This window comes from Cyprinus carpio, chromosome A18 (genome assembly GCF_018340385.1).
Source record: "Cyprinus carpio isolate SPL01 chromosome A18, ASM1834038v1, whole genome shotgun sequence".
NCBI lineage: Eukaryota > Metazoa > Chordata > Actinopteri > Cypriniformes > Cyprinidae > Cyprinus > Cyprinus carpio.
In genome coordinates, this window is record NC_056589.1 from 19,436,148 (window position 1) to 19,462,647 (window position 26,500).

The window sequence follows — 26,500 nt, forward strand, 5'->3', positions numbered from 1 at the left end:
GAGAGGAAGAAAGTTCCAGAAGAGCATGGGGGTTGCTATATAGATGCACTCAGGAAATGCACACTTGTGCCTATGTGGGGGGCATTACAGAGAGGGAACAGAGCAGAGGAAAGCGGGGAGAGAGAGCGTTTCAGAGCCAAAACCATCCGTCTCTGCTTTTATAGTCTTACAAAAACATCACTAAAGAGGCGAGGGGATGGAGTTCTCAAAAAGAGCCCCTTGCTATACAGATGAACAGACAGAAAATAAGAGCTGGAGAGGGCATTCATCTCGGCTGACCGCCTAATAAGAGTACTCCTCTACCAATAGAACATTCAGAGAGAGGCCGAAGAGCAGGGCTTGCGTCATGCTTCCCCTCAAGTGCCTTGAAGTTCAGCTCTCCATTGATGCACCATTACAATACCCACTGAACAGGCCAATGTGAGAGACTAGTTTACAACACCGACACATTCTTAAAGATTTCATTTTTTTTTTTTTTTACAAAAACAGTTTATTGAATTATCAACAACTGTACATATCTTCAGTGACAACTCAGTTTGCTACATACTTTGGTGTGTGTTTTGAAACGTGTCCATTTCTTACAGCTCTTTTCTCTTTATTTTTGGGAAGGGAAATACTAACAGTGTGATGCTATAAACAAGCTGGTCTGTAAGTAAATGCCTGTGCATTAGGCTAGAGTGTTACAGTCAGTTTGGTTTATCGGCAGACATTTTACTATGTGCTTCCTTTATATGGAACACTATGCACACAAAACACAGTGTATGTCACTCGGGACTCAGTAAGGGGGGAAAATAACCAATTGACCCAAATCCCAATTCTTCCACTACAAGACAAAATGTCATGTCCTGGTCTTACAACAGCACAATGAAATCACAGGTTTGAGAGTAGTCCTCTACTAATCGGTAAATATCAAAATCCAGGTCTGTGTGCCCCAATGAGGTCTCTGTTCTCGCAGGAAGGCTTAGCGTCCAGTCAGCGAGTTTGCTTGGGAACTGATCTGCCCCTCCCCATGGAGCCTTGAGTGCAGTCTCAGGTGCCTTACATGGGGTTTAAGCCACTCAAAAAAATCCACAGGACATATTACAAAAACACCTCTGTAATGCGATTTAGTTCAAAATTGTTTTTCAGGAGGGAGGGAAAAAAGTAAATTAGATTTCCATAAAAGGTTAGCTTGGAAAATGAACTTCTCAAAGGGGGAGAGGGGGCAAATAGAATATCCTCATAGAAAAAAAGTCTTAATCTAATTTCCAAACCTCGAAGGGGAAACGAAGCATCAAGGAGAGAATGAGAGCGAGAGAGAGAGAAAGAGAACCATCACAAGTGTAACAGGACACCAAAATATAAATCTATAAAAGGCATTTTAATACTCCATTATGTACACTTTTCACATACCCTCCACACAGATGAAGTTTCAGAACGAAGCGCTGCTTCACGATGCATTATGGAACCTTAAAAAAAATAGACCCAAAATCCAACAAAGAAAGATTTGCAGCAAAAAACAAAAACAAAAAAACAGCAAGGAAGGAAACATCGAGTGTTCTCTAGTGCCATATGAACTGAGCAGAGTGTATGGAGTCTGTAGGGCTGCACATTTGTGTCCTAGTCCATGTCACCCCAGCGTCCACTCTTCCACGTCTGTGGTCAGTCAGTTAAAAGTCAGTGAGCATGAGACAGACAGTCAGACAGACAGACAAGGGCTGTTCCTGTCTGTTTGACTAGGAGAGTCACTGGAGTGAGAAGTTGTGTGTCCCCCCTTCCTCCTCCAGAGGCCTGAGCTGCTCCAGTCTGTTACCTCTCAGTCTAGTAGATCACTTCATACACCGTGGCCTTCTTGTCTCCAGAGCCTGTAACAATGTACTTGTCATCGGCTGATATGTCACAGCTCAGGACTGAGGATGATTCCTTAGACTGCAAGAAGAAAAAAAAAATCCACAATAAATCTGGCGAAATAAAATGTAATTTTAACTTCAAATGTCCCACAAAGGGCCTGCATAAAACTCTTCAGACATCCTCTATTACACAAAGAAAATGCTGACAGTTGTATACATAAGCACTTCCCTCCCCCCACCAAATGATGCATTAGCATCCATGCCGAGCTCCTTCAGTCATAAACACTTGAAGGGTTATCATTATTTACTCTTAAGCCGGTAGATGGGAGCTACACGCCCGGACCGACATCCGCACTAAGTGGTCAGGACCAAGCGTTAACGACATACTCCAGCCTATTTCCGCTGATCGAGGCCCGGCCTGTCAGCCAGCGGTCACTGTGCCCTTTCTACTGACTCAGGCAACCCACACATTTCCTGCAGACAGTCTGTATTGATCTCTGTACCTGGAATATGCTGGCGCCGTAGGGAGTCCTCCATGCGTTCAACAGATTGTCCTTCCCAGTGCTCACGAACCATTTACCTGTCAAGGGAAAATCAAACGTAATTAGAGCTCTGTTCAGAGTACAGGCAAAACAGAGATATGCACAGAAAGCCAAATAAAAGACAGCCTAGCAGAAAAGGACAGTCAAGGTTCTGTCGGATGTTGTGCTGTATAGAAGCTCCGGTGTATAACTTCAAGAGAGTGCAAAAGCACTAGTGGAGATATGTATAAAGTGCCTGGATTCAGTGTGTGAAACTTGAATCAGTCACTTACCACAGTAGGCAAATTTGAGAGAGAGAACACAGCTCTCGTGAAGGTGCAGCTGGTACTTGTCAGGTTTGGTGTGGTGGAGCACCTCCACGTTGCTGCTTTCCATGCCGACAGCCAGCCACTCACCCGTAGGACAGTAGCCCAGGGAGAAGATCTGCATTTGGGGGAACAGATACAAGTTGAGCACCATTGCTTTGCACTCAAGTCAGCATGAAAAGAAAATTCACCATTTACTTTCTGAATGCATGTTATATATCTTATTATGAATGAATCATTCATGTATGTTTCATTAAAAAAACCCAAAAAAAAACCTGTCCTCATTATGTTGAATCAAGGTTTCATAACAGGATCTTTCGGTGAAAATTACAAACTTTTCTCTGGTGATGCATGCAAGATTTCTTAGATCATTACGTCCGCTTAAACCCCGCCCCTCACGTTCATCTGCCTGCATTTTTGAATGCAACGCACAAATCTTAAACTCCAAACAAAAACTGACGCATCTAACCAAATCAATACATTTTTTGTCAAAAATCGGATAACTCAAATGTACGCCACAATACAGAGGAAGAGTTCTGTCGCTACTTGCATTTCCTAAAACTCATTGTGCTGTGACCTAACCTGAGATGTGAAGTCATGCTGCTGGAGTTGCCGTCCCTCTCTCAGGTCCCAGGAGCGGACTGTGTTGTCAAGGCCACCTGTCCAGAGCTTGGTGCCATCATGAGAGATATCAATGCAGCTGGCACCATCTGTGTGGCCTTGAAATTGCCTGAAATTGAAATTGTTTAGAGAATGGCTTTAAAGGTATACAAGAAAATCCAGTTCATGAGAGAAAATCCTGAAAAAGGCCCACCTGACAAGGGTCTGGTTGTGGAGGTCCCAAACGGCAATGTTTCCATCGCTGCAGCAGGAGAAGCACACCTTGGCGTCGGGGCTGATGGCCAGCGCGTAGCAGGCCGGTGCGGAGGAGGTCAGCTCGGCTTTGATGCGGGGTGTCTGGGAGGCAAGATCCCAAATGGTCAGTGTGCTGGCCTCCCCTCCAACGATAAGAGTGCGGCCATCAGGCAATAGTTTACACGACCGAATATAGTTGTCCCGGTTCTGTAGATGGAGAAAAAAAAAAAAAAAAAAAATCAATATGAGAAAATATTCTAAACAACTGATCTTCCTACATTATACTAACAAATTGTTACTTTTTAGAAGTAACTAAACAGGTACTAGTAGTATGTACAGTATTATTACTATAATAAAAACAATAGTTATAGTAAGTATAACTTTGGCCTTTACCAGGCAGTCTAGTTGAGACACCGGACTCTTGCTTCCAGGCTGACTGATGTCCCAGATCTTAACACAGCCCTTGCCACCCGTGTATACGTGTCGAGTGGGATTGCTTATAGTCACAGCACACACCACCTCTCCATGACTGAGTGTGTTGATCTGACGGGCATGACGTGGGATCCCTGGACCAATCAGAGCATCTGGAGGGAAGGGCACAGGCTGCATCTGTCCGTCAGCGCTGACGTGAAAAGAATAGGCTCTGAGAGAGACAGACAGAGAGAGAGAGACCTCTTTAGTAACCTAGGAGTCAACAGTGCACTGATTGAAGTAGGTTAATTAAATCAATTACAGCAATATGAGTAAGTAGTCTGAAATAAGGTATTAAGAGGTGGAAAAGGTTGTGCTCTTAAGCACTCTCACGGAACCGTTACATAAATAGTGTGGGGAAAGAGATCAGTCAAGTGCGGCTAATAGTTAGTCATGATCATTTAATCTTTGTTGGACACTTACGGTTTTCCTCCAGAGATTGAGGTGAGGCTGGCAGGGAGGCCGGGAGCTCTCATATGAGGATGCTCAAAACCTGCCTACAGAAACAAAACAAAACATGCTGCATTAGAGCAGTGATCTGCATTAAAACAACATTACAAACACCACAAGCATAAATTACACATTACAACCTGTGAATAATGTTACGGAATTATGTGTAATTCTGTATATTATATTTTGATTCTGTATATAGCGTTCAGATTTTATATATCTCTGTATTCTTTTTTTTTTGCTGCTTTGTTGTTTATTCTAAGTAATACACTATGTGCCCTATGTTAGCAATACAATATCTGTGTGTGCAGAAAAATCTATGAATTAATCATTATTTTTCAATGAATAATTTTGATGAACCATTTGATTAAGTTCAGAGCCGGTGTGTATGATACACTTTTGAGTCTAGTTCAAAGCATTACTACTGGCTTCAGAAGCCGAACGTACCATTTTGAAATATATATATTTTTTTTTAAATTTAACTGTTGTATTTTTTTTTTGAAACTTGACAGCCACAGTCCCCACTCATTGTTTATGCATGGAAAAAAAACATCCAGTACAATTTTTACCTGGGCCTTTCACAGGTTTGGAACAACATAAAGGTATGCAAATGATGACTATTTAGATTTTTGTAGTGTGAACTATTCCTTTAACTTGACTAGAACAATGTGTACTGCAAAAAAACGAACATGCAACCACAGAAGAATGATTCGTGCCCTGCTCCTTCATTTAACCGAAAGGATGAAGCAATCAGATGGCAGGCAGTCAGGTAGCCTGAGAGCCCAGTCAATGTAACGCTCATTTCACACACAGTCACACACACTACATCACCTCTCTCTCTCCCTCCACTCTAAGGTCGGAGGCTTTGGGTGAGAGAGACTGAAATCAAGCACGAAAATAAAAAGAAATGAGAGGAATAAATTGGGGGAGAAAGTTAAGGTAGGGCCTACTCTGAAGTAGAGGTTAGGAATCTTTAAGCACCTTAGTATTTGATTCAATTTTGTTTTAGGGAGTAACAATCTGATTCCCGAAAAATTCCCAGTACATCTCAATTTTTCAGCTGCAGCATAGTGGCACAAATCTTTGGAGAGATAAGGTGGTCCATTGCCAAATATCATGTATAAAACATATGCCTATATTTAACAAAAAAAGACCCACCAATCAAGCAGAATGAGCAGATACAATAACAAGTTCAGCCTTTCGTTTAGTTTCGTGCAGTATTTCCACATTAAAGTAACCATAAATGTTGTTTTTAAAGAGCACATTGATTATTAATAAAAAAAAAAAAAAACAATTGTGAATGTTTCCAGTACTTTTACAGTATCATGATGTATCTGTAAATCGTTTTTTCCCCCTGTACCCCTAGTTTGCAGGTGCTTATTCACACTCATACATGCAAATACTCACCATGGGTGAGCGTCCGTAGGCAGCGGCAGCAGCAGCGGCCGCACTCATCTGAGGAGAGATGTGAAGGCCGGCATAGACACCAGGGCTGGTCAGAGAACCATTCATCTCATGGTGGCTCATCATGGCAAAGGGAGTTGGGTAAGAAAGTGGGGTGCGCAAAGCAGGGGCGGCTGCAGACACATAGACACACAGCCAATCATAAATCAGCATCAGTCAACCACGGGGAAAGGAGCTGAACTTGGGAGCATGGAGATAAATCACAATCAAAGACCTGCCTACACTGAGCTGCTTCAAAGATGAATTTTATGAAAGCTGCTTTAAGCTCTGTTAAAAAGGCAAGCCTAAAAAAATTTGCTGAAGCTTTGGATTATTTGCATATGCAAAGTGCTCCCTTTTGGTTACAATATTGGCTGTGTGTTGTACTGTATGCTTGCAGGAGGTGTGGACTCTGATTATGAACTCACCAAGAGCTTCCATTGGAGGCTTGCCTAGGATGGGCCGCAGCCCAGGGGTGGTGCTGGTACCCGGGGTGGGGGCATCGTTACGAGGCGTGGGGGTGTTGGACTTCAGACCAGGCGTGGAGGATTTGTCATTCTGCAGATGGGAGAGAACAGAGGCAAGAGAAGAGAGAAAGAGAAAACGGAGTTAAAATCCCTCCAAACGAGGCAGCATCCAGGCAGAAGATTTAAGTGCCAGCAGAACCTAATCCAATCCAATTCTGACAAACTCACTACTCCTACGAAACTATAAACCCTGCTATTTATCCCCAAACCCATTACTGCTACAATGGAGATGAGGCTCGTTTTATCCTTCCTTCGCTTCTCCCTCTAATCTTTTTTTTTGATGCAGAGACCCAGAATGGTTAAACGCATTGAGTTATTAGCAGGGAAGACACGACTGATCCAGCTATGGGAATGCATTATCCCTGACATTTACAGATGTATTTAAAGCTGAGGCTGGGAAACAGACATTCACTCCTGAGCCATTAGAGAGAGTGGAAGATCACAGGGCATTCAAGCTTCCCTAGCTGCCCCCTTCTATCAAACATATCCTATAATTCTGCTTCAGTGGCACAGACCAAGATTCTATCAAATCTTATATGCAGCGCCACCGATTATTACAGTAGCAAAATCCGGATAAATAGAGCTGATACACATAAATGCAGCATTCGGTATTAAATGTAGCCAGTTTGTATGTGTGAGTGAGAGAGAGATCCGTACATGGCCATGCTCCTTGTTTTTAGAGGAAGGGGTGCTGCCGGAGGAGGCCACAGAGGCAGGGCTGTTGGGCGTATCCTTCTTTGCAGGGCGGGGCTTATCTATGCCATTCTCAGGAGGGGAGTGGGCAGGGCTGCCTCTGGGTGTGGCAGGGTCCTAGAGCACAAAAATATAACAGGAATGAGTTAAATATTGAAAATAACATGTAAGATATGACATTTCAGTTTAATTAATAAAAGCACATGAAATTTTATATTTAATATTTTAATAATTTACCTCGTTGGAAACATCAACCACCAGATCATCACTTTTGTCACCGTCACTGTCCTGAAAACACAACAAGCCATCTAGTTAGCATCCCTTTTTGGGATTTTGTTACAGAAGAATCTTATATTACAAGTCCATGTCACATTACTCACATATCGGCTCATGCTGTCCTTGTCTTCCACTTTGCGTTTCTTGGAGTCCAAGCTATAATCGGAGGAGGTGCGGTGTTTCTCACTGGTTGTGCGTAGGCTGTCTGATGGAGAAATCGAGTTGTTCTGAGAAGGAGAAAGAGGGGAAGTATTAAAATTTGCCATCAGACTGCAGACTTTAGCCAAACTCAATCATCTATACAAGTAGATCTATGGGTAGGGTTTTAACTGTGTTTTGTTCCACAAGACTTCTAAATTGCTTTTAAAGTATCCTGTAGGCTGCATCAAGTGCTTTCAGCACAAGATAATTACATCCAATCCTGATTCCAGTTTATTTCTGGTGGCAAATGAATTATTTGCGTTTAAAGTCAAAAACAATTACCATTACAATAACAGGTACTTCACAGCTGTCGGATCTGAAGAAGATCCAAGCTGGGAAATCAACGGCAAGTAGGTGAAAAAAAAAGAGAAGGACAGAGTAGCTCTTATCACTCAAAAACCGCACACTTAAAAAGCCAAAAGCAATCTATCCATTCCAGCTATCTGACTCAAAAACCCAAAACAGGCCTAACATAATACAGTGAGACTCACAAAGCCGTATCTAACAACCCACAGTAGACTAAACACAGAAAAATGTGCTGGCTGCACTACAGAGTAGACACAGTCATACAGACACAAGAGGGGCTTGTTTTCACTGCCCCACCACTCTCCCTTCCTCACCCCACCTCAATCCCTCCATCTTCTAAAAGAGACAACAAACAGCTTCAGAAAGACATGAGCAGCATGTTAGTGTCAAACAACAGCCCATTATCTGAGAGAAGTCCGACTTGGGCTGTGTGTGTGGGAGCATGTAATAGTCATTGATTCCTGTAGCGTGTTTGGACATCTCCCAGTACATTTCTCTCACCACACTGCGGGTCTGCAGTCCTGGTAGACAATGACTACAGGGCAGGCGAATGGAAAAAGGGACTTATATTCCACAGGAAATGGTGGGCGACTCTGTCTGTGGTCACTGTTCATACAGTAATGCGTTGCAAGAATATTTCATGAATTCATAGTATTTAGCAAGCATGCCCCATATGCAAAAGGATTTTGAGTGCTCTCTGGGCACTTTCTCAAAACAATCCTGCTCCTAGAGCTTTACTCATCCCGTCCCAAGAGCCTTCGCTCAGTGTGAGGCAACAAGATTAACAGAAGGAAAATGTGGCCAGATCACTGGAAGCGTAAAAGGAAACTAAGCTGAGATGAAGAAGTAGCAGACTGGGCCGAACACCTAATAGTCTCTGTCTCTCTCGCTCTCTTTGCATAATGTCTGACCTTCTAAAGAAATGCTTAGTGTGATTCATTAAGGAGAGTCACCAGTGTGCTATCAGATGACCTTAGATAACGGCAGCAGTGAATACACAACAGCGCTTGGACTGCTAACCGCCAGAGGAGCTCCCCTTCCTTCAGACATGACTGCACCCATTCAGGCCTCGCCGGGCCAGCAGAAACCCAATCTCACGGCCACAATCAGCCATCAGAGAGATTTAAGCCCTGTCAAATAAATGGCTTTTACAAGGGCACGGAGATGAGAGGGAGGAAAACAATTCCTGCGCCTCTGCTCATACATATTTACCGCGCTAGCAAAAGAGAGCGTAGAGGGGTGGTAAACAAGTGGAGGAAGAGGGATAAAATAAATCCCACAAAGGAGGGAGGGAGTCAATGTCGTCTTTAATTGTGATGAAATTATAGAGCTACGCTAATCTGTGTGCTGTAATACGAGTCATTTCCCATCTGTGGAGAGATGTGAGTGCTTATTTCATAAAAAGCTTGTTTCTCTATTAGTCATTTTAATGAACGGAGATTAACATTTCGTGCACGAGTTGCGTGTGCTTCAGGATGAAGAATCTTACTTGACATTTACATTAATGGAAATTTTCTTAGGCATGAAATGGGCCAAGAGGTGCTTTTCACCCAGTAAAACGAAGACATATTTGCTCGGTTTCAAAACCTAGTGAGCCGCCTACGGAGGCAACATTAAGGCATCATTTAAGGTGTGCCCTTTACACGAAGGCTGTTCAGAATACTATACAACTTAATTATGCTGCTTCCTAGGACAGTTTATTTTAAGCCAAACACCAAATAAAATAAAATAAAACCAAAATGGTGGACAAAGTGAGAAAAACATAAATGCATAAAATGTACAGTAATATCTAATTCAATACAGAAAAGTACTATCATTGCATTATCTAATGTTTAGGAACATGCTATCTCCAAACTACTTAAAACAACTGAATCAAAACTCCCATGCAGAGTCGCTGTCTATGTAGGCAGCTAACTAGGTTTTATACACAACTATAAAGAGGAAGAGGACAACTGAGACAGCAGAAAACCTGATACTCACTGTGCTCTCTGTAGTCAGCAGACCCCGGTTGGTGTTGAAAGACAGGCAGAATAGCAAGACAAAACAGAGATAAACAAAAGTCAGTTACCCTGACAGACTGACAATCAGAGTTAACAGTAGATTTCATCAGCAGGTAGAATATGTCTGTAACGTACACAACACGGCTAGCAAACCATTAGCATATGTATTTTATTAACCTTACCAATTCATTCAAGCCACAGAGAGTATCGTGTATGTTCAAATGCTTTATACAGTCTCAGTTCTTCTCTTAAAATTGGCTACATTCTTAAATGGCAAGAGTAAAGTACTCTTATAAAGCAAACCTAAGATGGTCGATAATGACAGCAACCTATAAGAGCTGTAATAACAATGAATAGGGTGGGGGGATGGGCTTATGAACAACCGTTTGATTCACACAAGAGGTCTATATGGCTGAGTGACTAATGTTCCACTCTTTTGGCTTTAAATGAGAGCAATTTGTGTGTCTGCTCCTAACCTCGGTGCTCTAGGTCATGGTGGTTTTTTTCATCCTTCACCGGCAAGTGTGGCTGACTTCCCAGGGCTCCTAGAGCCAGCAGGCCCGAGCCAGAGCTGGTGACCGGTGGGATTCCTGGTGGCTGAAGGCTCGAAGGGTGGGGAGGTAAAGCCATGGGGCCGTGGGCTGCGTGTGAGAGGTGCTGGGCCTGGAGCTGCTGCTGCTGTGGAGAGACACACAACGAGTGGGCCAGAGGGAAAAGAGTAGAGAAATCCATGCCACAAACTAAACACACGGCTTCTGGGCGGCCAATTCAGAATCACAGGTGGGGGTATAGGGATATGTATGACCTCACATACATGCAAGTCATATTTGAGGAACCTGCAAACAAAGCCGTCTTTATGTTGCTTGGATCTTAACCTAAAAATATAAAATCTTGGAGTGTTGTGGATCTAGTCAGTATACATTTCAGGTTCCTGCTCAACAGTAACAAACTCGGTGGAATATCATACAAAAAAAAACAAAAAAAAAAAAACATGTAAATTCACTCATTAAATAATAAAACTCTCACACACACACTCTCCAAAAGAGAGCTGTCAAGCCCTATTTAAGATACAGTTTAAAGACAGCAGATGTTGAAATGCTGTCAGCTCATTGGCTTAAAACCACCTGCTCCTTAGCCCCATCAAACCGCTGGACGGCTATATTTACTCCCCTCACATTTGGGTCCGTTTATTGCACAAAGTATGAGTCACTCGAGAAACCAAACTTTAAACACCACTCCAACAGCAGCTGGGCTCAGCTTTGTGTGTGTGCGTGAGCGTGTTGAGTGGTGGCGGCGGCCAAGAGCGAGGGGTCCTGTTCTGGCATGTGTTCAAGCCTCCAATACCTCCATCAATATTTAAAAAGCTTGGAGGAAACTGATGAGAGTTAAAAACCACTCAGCATGGGAAGAGAGCAGCTTAAAGCAAGGTTAAATAATACTTAGCAGAGCCGCCAGTAAAGAAAAAAAAAAACTACCAAAAGAAAATAATAATAATACCTCCACAATTTATTAGCATCCATAGGAAAAATGAATTATTCAAATGGCTGTGAGAGCACATACTGCCCAACTTTTCAGACCTCACCAGTCAATCAATGACCATTTATGGTCATTCTTCCAGAATACCGACATGTTTTTTCCCACTTGATGTGGAAAGGGTAGATGTTATTGGCTATGTACGGCGATCACGGTGGTACAACCTTTCAGAATTATCAGCAGGTCATTAATGCCATGCCATAAGTAAATATTAATACTAAAGGCTTATTTGTAAGTCTGGAATGCTCCAAAAGCTTGTCCTTTCAAGTGGGTAAATCATTATTAAGATGTCCATCACAGGTCCTTATTCAGGGTGAGTATAATTGCTAACAGCTTTGTGGATTATTTGCACAGCTGGCTGTATATTGAGACTCTGGGACTTTGAGATTGGCAGGAGAGCGAATGGTATATAGAAGAGCTACGCTTGGGATTTAAACCTGCAACCTTACCCTCCCCAACACAACAGAGCTGCCAAGCCAATTATGAGCTGTGCCTCAGAGTGTGGATCTGTGAGGAGATGTGATAAGGGAGTGTGTGTGTACTGAGGCACTGAGCGTGGGTGGTGGGTGCATGTTCTTGATGAGAGAGTGAAAGGGCAAGAGAAAAGGAGAGAGACAGTGAGACAAGAGTGGAAGTGAGTGATTGTAAGACAGAAACAGTGTTGGTGCTAGGGTGTTCATGTGAATGTGTCAGGAAGTAAAATGAACCGCTAGAAAAAAAGAGGGGGTTAGTGTGTGTGGCTTCAAAGATGACGACTGACCACATGGGAAATTAAAGAAGCCGTTGATTCATAGGGGAGAACCTTCCCTGCTCATTCCAGCTAATGAGCCACTGATGTGTAATATGCATGGACAATAAGTGAACCCTCATTAGAGTCCCGGCCACAAAGACAAGAATATAAAGAAATAAAATGTCTTCAGTAATTTAATATTCCTGCATAAAGACCATCTCAACTAGTGCTAATATCTCCCTCTTACAGCAAAACAATGAATGCAGGCCGAGTGTGAACAATTAACAAAGAACATATAAAAAAGATAAGTGGCTAAATCAGACAAGCGCCCACTTCTGTTCTCAGGTATGTATGTTAAACAACCCAATCCTGAGTTTAGTGCTGTAACCATGCAACATGCAGGCCTGAGGGAATTCAAAAATATAAAGCCCCATGATTTGCCCTCTTGGAAACAAACACACTTAATTGGGCCCACAGCACAAGTGGGGGCAGTCTTAATAGAGATCTATCCATACATCCACAGCAGACGACTTATGGTAAAACTGGCTGCCCACTGCACTAGGCAGGGCAATATAACTAAAACAATTCTATCTTGTTTTTTTGTTTGTTTGTTTTTGCCATTTGGGCAAAATTATTTTTAGTTGTTCTAAAATGGCTGAATTCTATTTCAATTTGAAGAATCAACATTTCAATCAAACAGCTAATTAAACTGGCTCAAAATGTATAAGTAAAACAGTAATTATCCAGTAAAAATGGTTTCCTTTTTTTTCACTAAATAAACAAAAGGAAAAAAAAAAATATATATGCAACAACACAACAGCACACTGTAGGAAAAACAGCTATTTCTTACTAAAACATTTTGAATCAAACTTACCAACTCTAATGCCATATATATTAAATTAACCCTATTAAAAGTCACAAGACAAGGAGGGATCACAAACTAGTCAAATGACACGCTCTATGGGAAACTTAATGAAGAAATAAAAAGCGGATTAAAATCAACAAGATATTCACTGAGGCTTAGTTTTATACAGCCAGCAAATAAATTTTCAACTAAAAGCTTCAAACTCAACCACAGCCACTTATGATAACCAGAACAGGCAAAACAGAACAGGGAGGAAGTATGTGGAGAAAGAACTGAAGACAGTATAAAATGTGGATAGAAATGCTTATGCTCTTCTAAAATAAATAAGGCTAGGGTAGATAAACACACAAACTGTTGGTGAGGGCAGAAATGCTGAGCTGCCGGAGGAGGCCATCTTAAGACCTCAGATCAAAGTCATAGCACAGCAGAAAAAAAAGCTGCTGCCCTAGATGCATCCAATTACCGGCCCTGAGGTTCATCAATAAGAGATGCTGGTGGTTTCTGCTCTGAGAGAGTGTTTGTGTGTGTAGCTCACACCTCACCTCTTCCTTATACTATTTATGAGGACTCTGGCACATGTGTGAGTGCACACACATGGCCTACTGTGTGAATTACAAACGTCCTACTCAAAGAAAAAAAAAAAACCTCTCAGACAAGCAAGTATCTTTTCTGCTTTTGAACTTTTAAATGGCTCCTAAAAGAATAAGAGTCATTAAAGTTGGTCTGCTGTATCAAAGCTATCAGACAGTAATCCTTCCTGAAGATAATGGGGCAGTTAAGAGCGACCACATGACTGCCCTGTTCAAATCTGAATCCAGGAATTATCTCTGAGTGAGTGTCAATGCTCAGGATCTAATTGAATTCCGATATCAGACAACACAAACCCACCCTCAAACCTCTGGATCAACAGAGGTCAGATTTGTTTTTCCCTACATATTGATAAGGATCCAGGTCACTTGCCCCTGATCAATAAGTGACTGTTAGAAGGCAGATGTGGGCATTTCTAGGAAAGGAATAGCTGTAGTAGCTCAGGGATATGTGTGCAAGATCCTATTTGTATTTAATTCCCAGCACAATCCAGGTCAGCAAAGAGGAATGAGACTCCTCTGTAAAACCTGATCTAATTAAAGGTATCCAGGCTCTAAAGAGAGAACTGAACAACTTCTGCAGTCTCAGGGGACTGAGGATGCTAAGCACACTCATGCCACATATAGTGGAGACTAAATAAAGCTTGGTCAACAGTGTCTGGCTGCACATTAGATAAACAATAATGTGGCTATGGGCCAAGAAAACGAAAGCAATGAAATACAACTGAGACCTAATCATAGACTGTTGCAAATAGTCATTATCAATCACTTTAATGGACTGGGTTGTTAACTTTCCTGTAATTCTCTTTTTGAATCGTTTGTAAATTATTGCACATTTAAATGAAAGAAAGTTTATGGTTAACACCACCTCTGACCCTAAAATACCTATAAATACATACACTTCCTCACTTAAGCCACAAATACATTTAATCAGCACACGATGCATGCATATAGATTTAAAACATTAAAAAGCCATTCACTGTAAGGGCAAACCTGCACATGATTGAAATAAGCTTCTAATTTTAAAATTAATCATTAAATCAGTTGATGTGTTATTTTGCATCTACAACAATGCAGGTTTGCCCCATTCTTAGGGTCAAATAAAGTAATTAAAGGGGTATACACACGGTGAGAGGCAGATTGGGAAGTCCACGTACCCCGATGATAGCATTCAGTTCAGTCATTGTAACTTGCTTTGCACGTTCAACAGCTTGTGCTACTTGCTGTTGGTGCTGCAACAGGGAGAGAAAATGTGGTTACATTTCAGTCAAAGCAAATTCTAAATCCTAAAAGTTCTTAAATTATAATAATAAACAGTACAGTTTAGGAGCAACGATATAGTTTAAGTGTCCTATAAAGCTTAAAAATACTGCATCTAAAACTCAAATATTCTAAAAGATGAAGCTTTGGAAATTCACATAAAGCTCACCTCTTGTGACAGAAAAGGCATAATCTGGGCAAGAATCGCATTGAGCCTTTTGGCAATCTCGGTCTGGAAGAGGAAAAGAAAGAGGGAAAGTTAAAAAAGGGTTAATTTACTTCTGTTAAAGTGCACCACTAAGCCTTTTTTAGCGTTTCCCAACGATTAAACCAATTACCACAGCAATCAGAACCGCTTGACTCGGCACACTCCAAACTGCGTGATATTGACATGCGAAATATTTAAAACATTATGAGAGCCCAGGGGAGAGAGAGAGCACAGCTGCGATGAGTGTATACTCCAAACCACACGAAGAACAAGCCAGATACACTGGAGCTGTGTTAAGAGCAGCACTGCACTTCAGCTGCCATCGGCCTGCAGGTACAGTCTACTAGTAAACAAGACTTTCTTTTACCCTCTCAGCTTCACATTTACACCTCAACCATAATCACCACTAGGTGATATTGGACAACATTGGTTAGGATGTAAATAAATAAATAAAATTAATATAAAATAATTTTTTTTTTTTTTAATCCAAATAGAAAAATGTAAAAAAATTACCAAGATATATAGCGTATATCGCAATTCAGCCAAAAAATACAGAGATATGATTTTTTGCCATATTGCCCAGCCTTAATTACCACTGACATGTAATTACACTAAAAAGAAAAACCTTCAGAAGTAGATTTTTCACATGTCTCCACAACAAAAAGACTGCCAACTCCTGTTGTTTAGCAGATGTTAAATAATGCATGTCCCTGAGGACATGTTGGAAGCAGATGAATGTGATAAAAGACTTATGAATTTCCACCATCCAAAAATTGTACACACATGGTCTTAATTGCAGTCAGAGCCAAAAGATTTTCAGGATCTTTGAGCTTCTGTGCTTTTATAATAATCAATACTACAACAAAGTATGAGGAAAAAAAAAAACAAACCTATTGAGACCAAATGCCTGTAGGAACACTGACACCTTAACATTTGCGTTCCGATGAGCCTTTACAAAAGAACAGAAAATGTTCACAATAATGTGTCACTTCTGACTAATGAACAAAGGTGGATTATGTCCAGACCTGTCAGGAGCTGAGGCCTATTTAGCCTTCTCCAGACCCCACCTTTTTCATTTTCTCAGCAGCCCACCCGCCAGATCCCCCCTTCATCAAGCCCACCGCAGGGACCCGACCTTCATTCTCTCTCCACCCGCCTGACCGTTGCCATGGCAACTGTAGCCGAGCAGGGCCCATCTCCTATCGCGCGCCGATCATTATGCAAATGGTACCTCAGCTTGACCGTAACAGCCTGTAAAATCATATTACGTGCACACAGGCAGGTCATTAAATTGAATTTTCGGCCTGTCGATCGGATGAGTACCGCACACGAATGGTGGATAAAAAGGCGAGCAATAGAAAAGGATGATGTGGGGTCGTCATGAGAACACATGACAGTAAAAGCAGGGGTGAGGACTCTCCACCCAAAGATTACATGCAGCTACAGTAGGATGTACTCCATTCCTCTTCCTTTCCATCATCAGACACCAGCAGGAACACAGCACGGCCGACATCGCAGCCTCTTCCAGTGATGAAAGGAGCTCACATCACAGGTCTGGCACTGGCTTTGCCCGAGACCAAAGGAGAGGGGGAGGAAAGCCTCTGAAAAATAACTCTGCTACAGATACATCTATAGAATTTATGAGGCTCAGTTCAACCCAGGGCAAGAACGGAGCACAAACACATCACAGGGATTTCGGCTCAATTTTTAATTTCAATGGCAAACACGAAGCGCTGCACCGACCAGGAAATTATTTATAACATATTGCCGAAAATGCCAAGTGGTTGCAGGAGCCAGACACAATTTTCTTTTTTTTACAAGATACTCTGTAACGCCCGAGAAAGTTTTGCTCGTTCCCATCAAAGGAATTGAGACGTGTGTCGGGTCAAGCTATATGCAAAATATGGATAAGTTAGGGCTGGACAATATATCGAACGATATGACCATGCGCATCTCGTCAGTAAAGCCGGTTCCATGATTAGCGGTAAATCCCCATCACCTGCTTTCAAATGGAGCTGCGGTTAATACACAGAGCCGTAGTTCACTGAGAAGCTACCCTATATCGAGTTCATTATTGAAGATGAATCGCCTTTGATAATGAACTCGATATAGCGTAGCTTCTCAGTGAACTACGGCTCTGTGTATTAACCGCAGCTCCATTTGAAAGCAGGTGATGGGAATTTACCGCTAATCATGGAACCGGCTTTACTGACGAGATGCACATGGTCATATCGTTCGATATATTGTCCAGCCCTAGGATAAGTAAAGCCTGGCAGACCATTCAAAATGCAATAGCAGACCATATAACAAGGACATGCGGAGCATAATCTAAGTTTATAGATATTAGCCCATATCAAAAGCATGATGTTACATCAATATGGAAAAAAATCCATGTTATTTATGATGGCACAATATATCTTTGACCATACTGATTAGGGCTGCACAATTAATCGAATTTCTAATCGTGATTACAATTATGAATGCCACAATTACATAATCGTTCAAAGTCCACTTATGTTATTCTGTGTGTTTAAGATGCTTTTTTTTTCTTTCTACATGTTATCTTAACGGTTTTTCCATTGTTTTAATTTTAGTTTTAGTATAACACTATAATACCATTCATATTTTTTACTTTTTTTTATATAATTTAAAGAAGAAACTAACCCGATGTATAGTCGACATTTGAGGCTTAATACTATAGAAAAGCAATAAAAGTTTTTCAGTTAGAGTGTTTTCAGCTTGTTTATTTTCATATAAACATACGGCATGCAGTTGCATCAAACAATGGTATAAAAATAATTCAATGTAAATTTTGATAATCTTAATTAATAATCCCAATTACAATTTCAAGAGAATAATCGACAATTATGATTTTTGTCATAATCGTGCAGCCCTAATACCGATGTTAGTTAAAAGTTCAAAGTACTTCTTTGTGTAAGTGCTTAAGACACTTACAGACTATAAAATTGCAAATCGGAGCTTAGTTAAAATTTTCTTAAAACAAAAAGGCAAACACAGGTTAGAATGACCCGATGGATATGAATTAAAAAAAAGCCAACAAATAAAATTAAATAAAAATATGAATAAAATAATGATAATAAAAAATGAATGAAAAACTGTCACTGTAATTTAAAATCAGTCTATACTGTTGCATCCCAAATCAGCTTTATACATTAACGAAATCTATAGACTGGGTGTTGCATTTCACCAAAGCAACAGGATCAAAGCAGGGTACAAGTTTAGCTTTCAGACACCCAACTACACTCTGAAAAAAACTACTAGAAGAATGCATCAACAAAAAATGCTGGTTGAAAAGCTAGCTCAGTGTATAATCCTTATTTGCCAAGATAAACCACGTCAATAGCAGCCTAACATTTGACAGGATTTGCTGTGAGGCCTGGAGAGCATCGAACACATTCCTTAAGGTCTTAACGCGACGTTGACAGCTGGCCGAGTGAGGTCAAGGGTTGCCTTATCTGACACTCACTCTAAAGCTTCATGCTTTATCTTGCAAAAACAATCCCACTGTCAGGGGAAAACATGTCAGACGGCAGTGACATACACAAAAAGCCGGAATATGCTGCACATAATGTATGAATCTATGATGAAAGCCATGCTGTGCATTGAGCTGGACAAGCAGAGCTTTTAGCTACAACTGTGGATAAAAATAGGATGTCACTTTAAGCAGATGAAAGCCTGCCTCTTAAGTGGCGAGCTTCACGCTCTGGTACACAATTACAGGTACTCGGACCTGTCTAGCACCATTTCAAGAGCACTCCAGGGCCAGGCTGTCAATGGCATGCTGAAAGCTATTTGTCTGTTGCCATCAGCGCCAGCGGAATAGAGTGAGACACTGATGAGCATTGAATATAGAGGAAAACAACTGGCCCTTCCAGGCATGTGTCTCCATCACAAACAATACTTGACCTAGCTGGGTTGATGGGCCCCAGAATTCTGCCGGGGTGAGAGGGTGGTAATGCTCTCTCACAGCCTCATGCTCTGTAGTAAAGGTATAACAAGGTCTATATGTGTGTGCCGGAGGTGAGGGCATGAGCATAACAGGGTTGTTAACTTGCATCGCTGTTCATAACTGGCATTAAAATTTACCTGCATTGATTGGCATTAGTAGAGCTGCATGGGTGGCTATCCTGTGATTTCTATTGTGGATGTTTTTTTTTTTTTTTTTCGTCTCACTAATACTAAGCCTTTTCAAATAGCCCTGTTACAACAGCCCTGCTCTATTATGCTTATGTTTGGAGTGTCATTATACAGGTTCACCTGGTTTCATGACCTAACCACCACAAACTGTGATGGAGCGGGTCTGTTTCCCAACCCCCCCTCCTACATAACAGATGCTTACTCAACTCACCTAACCAATCAATTCACTTTGCCTCACATAAAAAAGAAAAATACAACACATAACAAACAAAACACTTCCTAGGGCACCCCTTATAAATCATTTATCAGCGTCCCCGTGTCAAGCCGGGCTTGACTGGCTCAATCTGGGTCTGACAACGAGGAGATTCCCTCTGAGTCTCACAACAGGTGAGAAAAAAACTCACAAAATAAGCCTTACTGTGAGTGCACTTCAGTCATCACAGCGGCTCATTGACTTGGAGCAGCTGCTATTACAGCAGCATTACTTCCCTTGCTATGGCTGTCTGCAGGTATTAGACGCAAACGCGCATCCTGAAATCTGCATTACACCACGACTGTTTAAAATACAAAGCACCCAGAGACAAACGAATAGAAGAGGAAACGGATTGCCTGATGGTCGGAATTAAATCCTCAGTGCTGAGAATAATGGGGTGCGGATCTGGCAATCTTCGCTAACTCAGTTGGTTAATCACTCCCCGCCTGCCATCCGCTCCGGGGTTCAGTTTAACCTGGATCAACAGACCTGTATAAAAGGGTGGGATCTGTGTGTTTGCTTAGACACCATTACCTCCCTCTTCTTTAGTAAGTTAGAGACAACATCGGATGAATTATTCAATAGTGCATCCATGGGCTCTGTGGTGGTTCCTGACAAAAGTCAAGGCGCTAAAATGGATCAGTCGATTAACCTATTTACACAAGGCCAACCCTCCCACCCTCTACCCTTTTTCTCTCACTCCTCTGTCCCTCAGCTGCCAGTTGGGAGATAAGTGGCAAGGGGCCTGACAGACAGAGGAGAGCTGAGACTGTGGACACAGATGGATCACCATCCACCAGCTCCTCCCTGATGCCATTAACCTTCATAAGGTGAAGAAGGGGAGCAGGCTGAGCGAGCTGGGTTGTCTCTGAGGTGGCCTAACTACATCTGGTGCACAGCACAATCTCATTATTATCTAGGGGACAGGAAATGTGTGATGCATCACAATATTGTCAGGATATATCAGATTAGTCTTTGTAAATACGGTGGAAGAGACCCCTAAATTTGAAAGACAAATTAGAATGAATCAATAAAAAATTAATCAAAAGCAATGCTGGCCCACATAAAAAAAGGCTTATTTGCAAAATACTATATGCTGAATATTACCTAAAACTGAATTAAAAAATATCAATAAAAACTTCCCATCATGTAGTTTTTTTACAAACAAGAATGGAGATTTTTCAAAGCAAAACCATAGCAAAAAAACAAAAGCAGTCAAATAACAAAAAAGTATTAAAAATTTATCATTTAAATTACAATCTGCAAAAGTGTGGAAAATATGCTGAAATACTCTAATGTCAAATAAAGTTACATAAAAAGTTTATAAATAAATAATCAGTAAAATATGTAATTTCTGAATGTAGTAATACATCCACAAATGTAGCAGAAAGAATCAGTGTCATGTTTGCATTGTCTTCTGTAAAAACCAATACTTCAAACCCAATAACAAAGATAAAAAGAATATCAAAAAAGTCAATCTCACATGCAAAAATGGGCTTAGAATTAAACAAATAGTTCTATCCTGGCTCAGAGGAAGATAGGAATCATATCTTTGTGGCAGTTTTTCTGTGCTTAAGGGATAATAAAAGACTTCTTCACCTTACAATGGTTGTCGAAAGCAAAAATTCTGAAATGCACATCATATTTTGTGAGAGCGTGATGTGCTAAAGCAAAAAAAAAAAAAGCAAAACTGTTTTTGTAATCAGCACCCCAAAATGAGTAAAAAACAAGTATTGGATTTCATTGAGCATCCATGATGCAGAGTGTATAAGTCGCTAATAATATGAAAATATTTGATTAGTCGATGATGTACAACGACAACTTCTAATTGATACCAATATCAAAATGAAGATGCGAAGAGGCGAAAAAGAGTTACAACACAGTTTGCTCAGAGCTTCAAAGAGGGTCATAATAGGTCATATAGTTTCATGTGGAATGACCTGCCTATCTCAATTCGAGCAGCTGAGTCTTTAGCCATTTTAAAAAAATGTCTAAAGACATCTTTTTAGTCAGCACCTAACCAATTAATACTAGCACTTACCTATTCTATTCACTCTATTAAAAAAAAACACTATGTGTACTGTGCTAGATTAACTGAGCTGGCTTTAGGCACTTATTGGAAAAGACATGGAATATCTGATTAAATCAAAGAGATAAAATGACCAATTAATCGATTATCAAAAATACATGTTAGTTGCTGCCCTAGAGAAAACGTAGGGTAAAAATTGATAGGAGGGGATGAATTTATGGTGGTCGATTTTTCCCTTAGCGTAAATTTATAAAGGTTGTCTTAAATGTGCTGACATAATAGGGACTCCTCAGACTCTGCTCCCTTTAGTCATTAAATCACACAGCCCCTCCTGCCAAAGTCCTGACTTTAATCTTATCAAAGCTGTCTGACCACACTCTACTCAGCACAAGCAGGAAAAGAGACTTGACTCTGTGTGTGTGTGTGCTTGTAATTTCCTGACTTCTAGCCTGATTCTAACTGCTGCTCAAAAGAACACAGTCCACAGTCTCTCTCATCATCTCTACGGAGTGCACTTCACTTGTCTCCTAACATACCAGTGTGACTGCACTGACTGACATCTACACACACAGCGCATGGATCCTCTGTGACTCAGTGATTGTGTGAACAGGGATCAAAGGACTACATACCTGTTTGTGCATTTCAATGTTCAGCCCATAGGACATCTCATAGTACTGAAAGAAAGAGAAATGAAAAAAAGGTTTTTTTTATTCAATCCGAGCCACATCAAACATTTTCACCTCACATCACAGAGTAGGGAAAAGAAAGTCAGATTCTAGTGAAACATGAGGGAAAAAGAGGAGAACAGGCTTTTGATGCACACTTCAAAATCATGTCCCATAACAGTGTCTCATATCTGCACAGCTTCTCCTTCTTTGTATAATACTGATGAAAGTACATAGTGGAAATTCCACTTGGATTTTAAGTCAGAGATCCCACATTTAGACCAATACAATTCTATATATTTCACATAATTTTTAGCCATTTAAAATAATAATTATGATTACTCACAAAGAGCTACTTCTAGCCAAAAAAAAGAATGTTGCATCCAGAAAAAAAAAAAGGACAATTATGACATTTTGTTCTAATAAAACCTAATAAGTTTTTTTTTTTTAATTGTGATAAAAACAAAAAGAAGATTAAACACCCTGATCTCAGTGCAGTCCTGCAAGTCTAGATTCTGTCACTATCAACTCAAACAGTCAGCTTGGGGATTCTACATGGTGTTTACCTAACCTCTCCTCCTCCTCTCTGACTGACATGCTTTTTCCTGTGAATGGAATGTTTAACTAGCGTCCCTGGGTATTGGTTAAAGTCATTGCTCACGTGTTTACACAAGATAAGAGAATACACTTCCACAGTTTAACCTTGTTTAGTTACACAACGAAAAGCTTTGTTTTTCCTCTCCCTATCATAAATCCTAACATGAGGCTGTTTTGATCTCTTGAACATCTACGATTGAATTTAGAGCTTTGGTGTTGCGTAAATGATTAAGCCTGTGATTAAGATTAACACTGATTTTATGTAGCCGTTTGTTTGTGCGTAAAATCTGGTTATCAAAGACAGAGCGCTGCAGAGACTTAGGATTTCTGCTACGATTGAGTATTTTCCCACAGACGCCTCTGGCACTCCTCCATCACCCCTCACCCAATTTACGGCCATGCATTTGTCTGAGAGCAACGTCTCCTTGGAGAATAATCAGATCCACACACAGAGGGAGGTAGAGAGAAGGGGGAGAACAGAGGGGGAGAGAGAAGAGGGGACAATGCTGTGGTCATTGACCCCTACGGCTAAGGGTTGGTGTATGAAAGGGCCCGAGGCTAAGAGCAGTCAGTCAGGCCCCTTTAATAAAGCAGGAGGCTGAACTAAAAGCACCAGAGGGGGTTTCACAAACACATTCTAAAACACACACATACAGAGAGACACGCAACAAGGCACCTACCTTTACCCCAGCTACTAGCTAATGGCAGCTTACATATTGGCTAATCTTACCATGACATAATGGCGCTGCATCTCTGTCTTCTCATTGGCCAGTTTGTCGTACTCCACTTTAAGACTAAGAGGAAAACAAAACACATCAGTTACTGAACAGACATGTGTTTTCACTGCTTACACACACAAAAATAATCCACACTGCAAACATGAAGCAAAACAAATAAGTACACATTTTACAGGGGTTCATTTAAATAGTAAAATCACTTTTAACACTTTAAATTAGGAATCTTCTGATATTAATATTCTGGACAATAAAAATGATTATTTTTCATATTACCAAATACATTTATTCTTTCATATTTGGGCCAAAACATTAATTTTGATATTATGGTGGATATTAAAAATATGACTGTTTGCTAAAACAATCATAATACAAATTAATTTCAAATTTCGTAATGCTAAAGTGAATTTAGGCATAAAAATAAAACATATTCACTGAAATTTACTAAAGAAAAAATACCTGAATTAAATAAAAACTTAATTTTAAGTCCTTGTTGCAACAAGAAAACACCATTTTTAAAAATTTGTAGCTTTAAAGGGTAAATCTTCACTGTAATCACAAACCATTACTTTAAAATTAACATTAAATGGTGGCTAAAATAATCTAAAAACAGGCAGAATTAAATATCCATAACATTACTGATATGGTGCCAACACATCATGCACCTCTACCCCACATAAAAAAAAAAAAAAAAAAAAAATTCACCACACATCTTTTAAACATGAATTTGACTTAGATTTCCTCCCTTTTGCCAGTGAAACACAATTAGGTGAAGCGGTAATTGTACAAGCTATTTAACAGGCATATAACTCTAAATTATTACCTGTGATACTGGGCTTGCAGGAACTGAAATTCGTCTTTGATCCTGTCACAGGACTCTGCCACTGTGAATTTGAAGCCTGGCTGACCAGGCTGGTGGGGCGCCTGAAAGACAGCCATCACATCAATCAAACTCAATTACATCCTCAGAGAACCAAATTTGTTTTCCACCGACTGCAGAGCGAGGCTCTAATGCATTCTGGGCCCTGGGAGAGCAGCTCTAATATTTCAGCCTGAATGAGGGCTGGGGTGACATCCACGCTACAGTGACATCTGGGAGATAGCTGGAGCACCAGTAGCATTCTGACAGGCGGGGGGAATCTTTAAAGATCTGGGTCCGCCGTTTTAGTGCCTCACATAAACACCGGTGGGAGAAATGGGGTCGCCTCGCTTGGATGGGTCTGAGCGTGCCAAACTGCGCAAGTAAAAAATGCTGTTGTTTTCAGCCTCGCTCTCTCTAAACCAGGTGCTCGTGAAAAACACAAAAACATACTAGTGAACAAATACGATTTCTTTACCATTCAACGTCAACTACTTTGTTGACAAGAGGCGTTAGGGGTTTTTACCCCACTTGACTGTGCTTCCAACCGCCCTGTTCTTTCACTTCAAAGCATTATCACAGACACCAGGGCTTAGCAAATCAAACGAAGGTGCACATCATGATGTTGTTTGTCATGGACGGGCGGCTCTGCCCTTGCTCTCCTGCTAAACTGATGCAGATGTAGCAATTATGTTCCATATCAGTTCAAGATGCACTTACCGGATGCCGGCCCTGTGGATACATCTCGAAATGTATCCTTTATTTATTGGAGGTCTATTCGGTGGGGGTGTCCACGGGCACGCCACTGTACTGTAAAAATCAGCCGGACACGAAGCCCACTGGACGCTGGGGGCAAAAATCCTCTCAGATCTCTGCTGCTGGAGCCCAAACAATGAAAAATAAACAAACAGACGAGATAAGACCGTTACAATCAAACAGAGGGTTAAAACGACGGTTGAAATTTTAAACTTGCGGTTGAGAAGAACTCTATAAGACCGTTAATAACGTATATTCACTTGTACTTTTGAAAACAACTCAGTTCATTGTATCGAGGGAAAAAAAAAACTACATGCGGAGCGCTCGAGCGGAACAAGAGCTCCTCTACTATAAATGAAAAACATGAAAATTAAGGGGGGGAAATATGTTTTTCTTTGTTTGGCTGACACTTTGACAGGAGCTCATCTAGCACTTCACATTACTTGAAAGAACCCGAATAATAAGAACGTAAATGAGTCGACAACGTGATTAGTAAGGAGCCCAGTCAGTGTATGTGTTTGAAAAGCGTTTCAAGTCTTGGTTGGTTGGATAACAAGCTATTGTCGTTAGCTAACCTGCTAGCCAACTGTACGTTACCTGTCTTTGTGCGTCCGAACTGCCGAAACACTTCCACTGTACCAGTACTTCTGAAAATGTTAATCACCGCTTCAATATCTGAGAGAAAGATATGGTTCCTCGTGGATGCGAACGGTGGCGAACATCTCTCGTGTGCTCGCTCTATCAAAAGAAGCGACTCGATGAGAACCAGCTTCTCCGGGGCAAAGCAATAAAGACACGCCAAACTCCACGGCGCGAAAAAAAATGTTCGTGTAATCCCCAGAAAACAATGCCAAAAATATACTTCCGAATTTGAAGAGGTTTTGAGGTTTTTAAAAGTGTAACGTTGTACTTCGTCGCTCGAGCATTTTCCTTTCGTCCAGCAATGCAACCCTGTGCCACACACAGACAGTCTACTGACACGAGGGCTGAGCCACTGAGAGAGCACCTTCTGCTAGCCAATCAGAAGAGAGGACCGAGAGTTTTGCCCTGCCGGCCAATCGCAGGGCCGTGTCCCCACGTGGGGACTGCATCCTGATGCATGACATCATATCATACTCGCCATTTTAGATCAGAACAGGTAGCTCGTAGTATAGCCGCTGAATATTTCTAGGTATTTTTGAACGAAGTGATCCGATGTCACAGTAAATATCTTTGTTTGGAGATCTAATACACTCACAGTGTAGACACAGGCGTCGTTCTAAACTGAAACGGCCTCGACAAAGTATTAAAATCACGGTTATTTATTATTTATGTCGACTAAAACGTTAGTGTTTACAAAGAGTAGGTTAGCATTTTGCTTTAAAGTTT

The 26,500-nt window shown here is 41.0% G+C and overlaps 1 protein-coding gene across 5 annotated transcripts; it reads right to left on the reverse strand.

Annotated features, from left to right (window-relative positions):
- Positions 1 to 464: 464 nt before the first annotated feature.
- LOC109055091 (transducin-like enhancer protein 3-A) lies at positions 465 to 26,500 on the reverse strand. Of its 5 annotated transcripts, none has more exons than XM_042775294.1 (21): positions 25,730 to 26,500; positions 25,097 to 25,254; positions 24,341 to 24,441; positions 23,514 to 23,577; positions 22,151 to 22,195; positions 15,043 to 15,105; positions 14,771 to 14,845; positions 10,375 to 10,573; positions 9,879 to 9,886; positions 7,496 to 7,618; positions 7,353 to 7,403; positions 7,080 to 7,232; positions 6,324 to 6,453; positions 5,860 to 6,029; positions 4,426 to 4,499; positions 3,925 to 4,174; positions 3,491 to 3,738; positions 3,259 to 3,406; positions 2,644 to 2,794; positions 2,333 to 2,409; positions 465 to 1,908 (listed from the first exon to the last, which is right to left on the reverse strand). In XM_042775294.1, exons 2-21 carry the CDS (start codon positions 25,118 to 25,120, stop codon positions 1,801 to 1,803), a joined length of 2,262 nt encoding a protein of 753 aa, XP_042631228.1. In that variant the 5' UTR covers positions 25,121 to 25,254; positions 25,730 to 26,500; the 3' UTR covers positions 465 to 1,800. The 5 variants fall into 5 exon arrangements, with proteins under 5 accessions (XP_042631228.1, XP_042631227.1, XP_042631225.1 ...); XM_042775293.1 differs by having other exon boundaries at positions 10,375 to 10,576; positions 25,730 to 26,498; XM_042775291.1 differs by having other exon boundaries at positions 14,741 to 14,845; positions 25,730 to 26,497.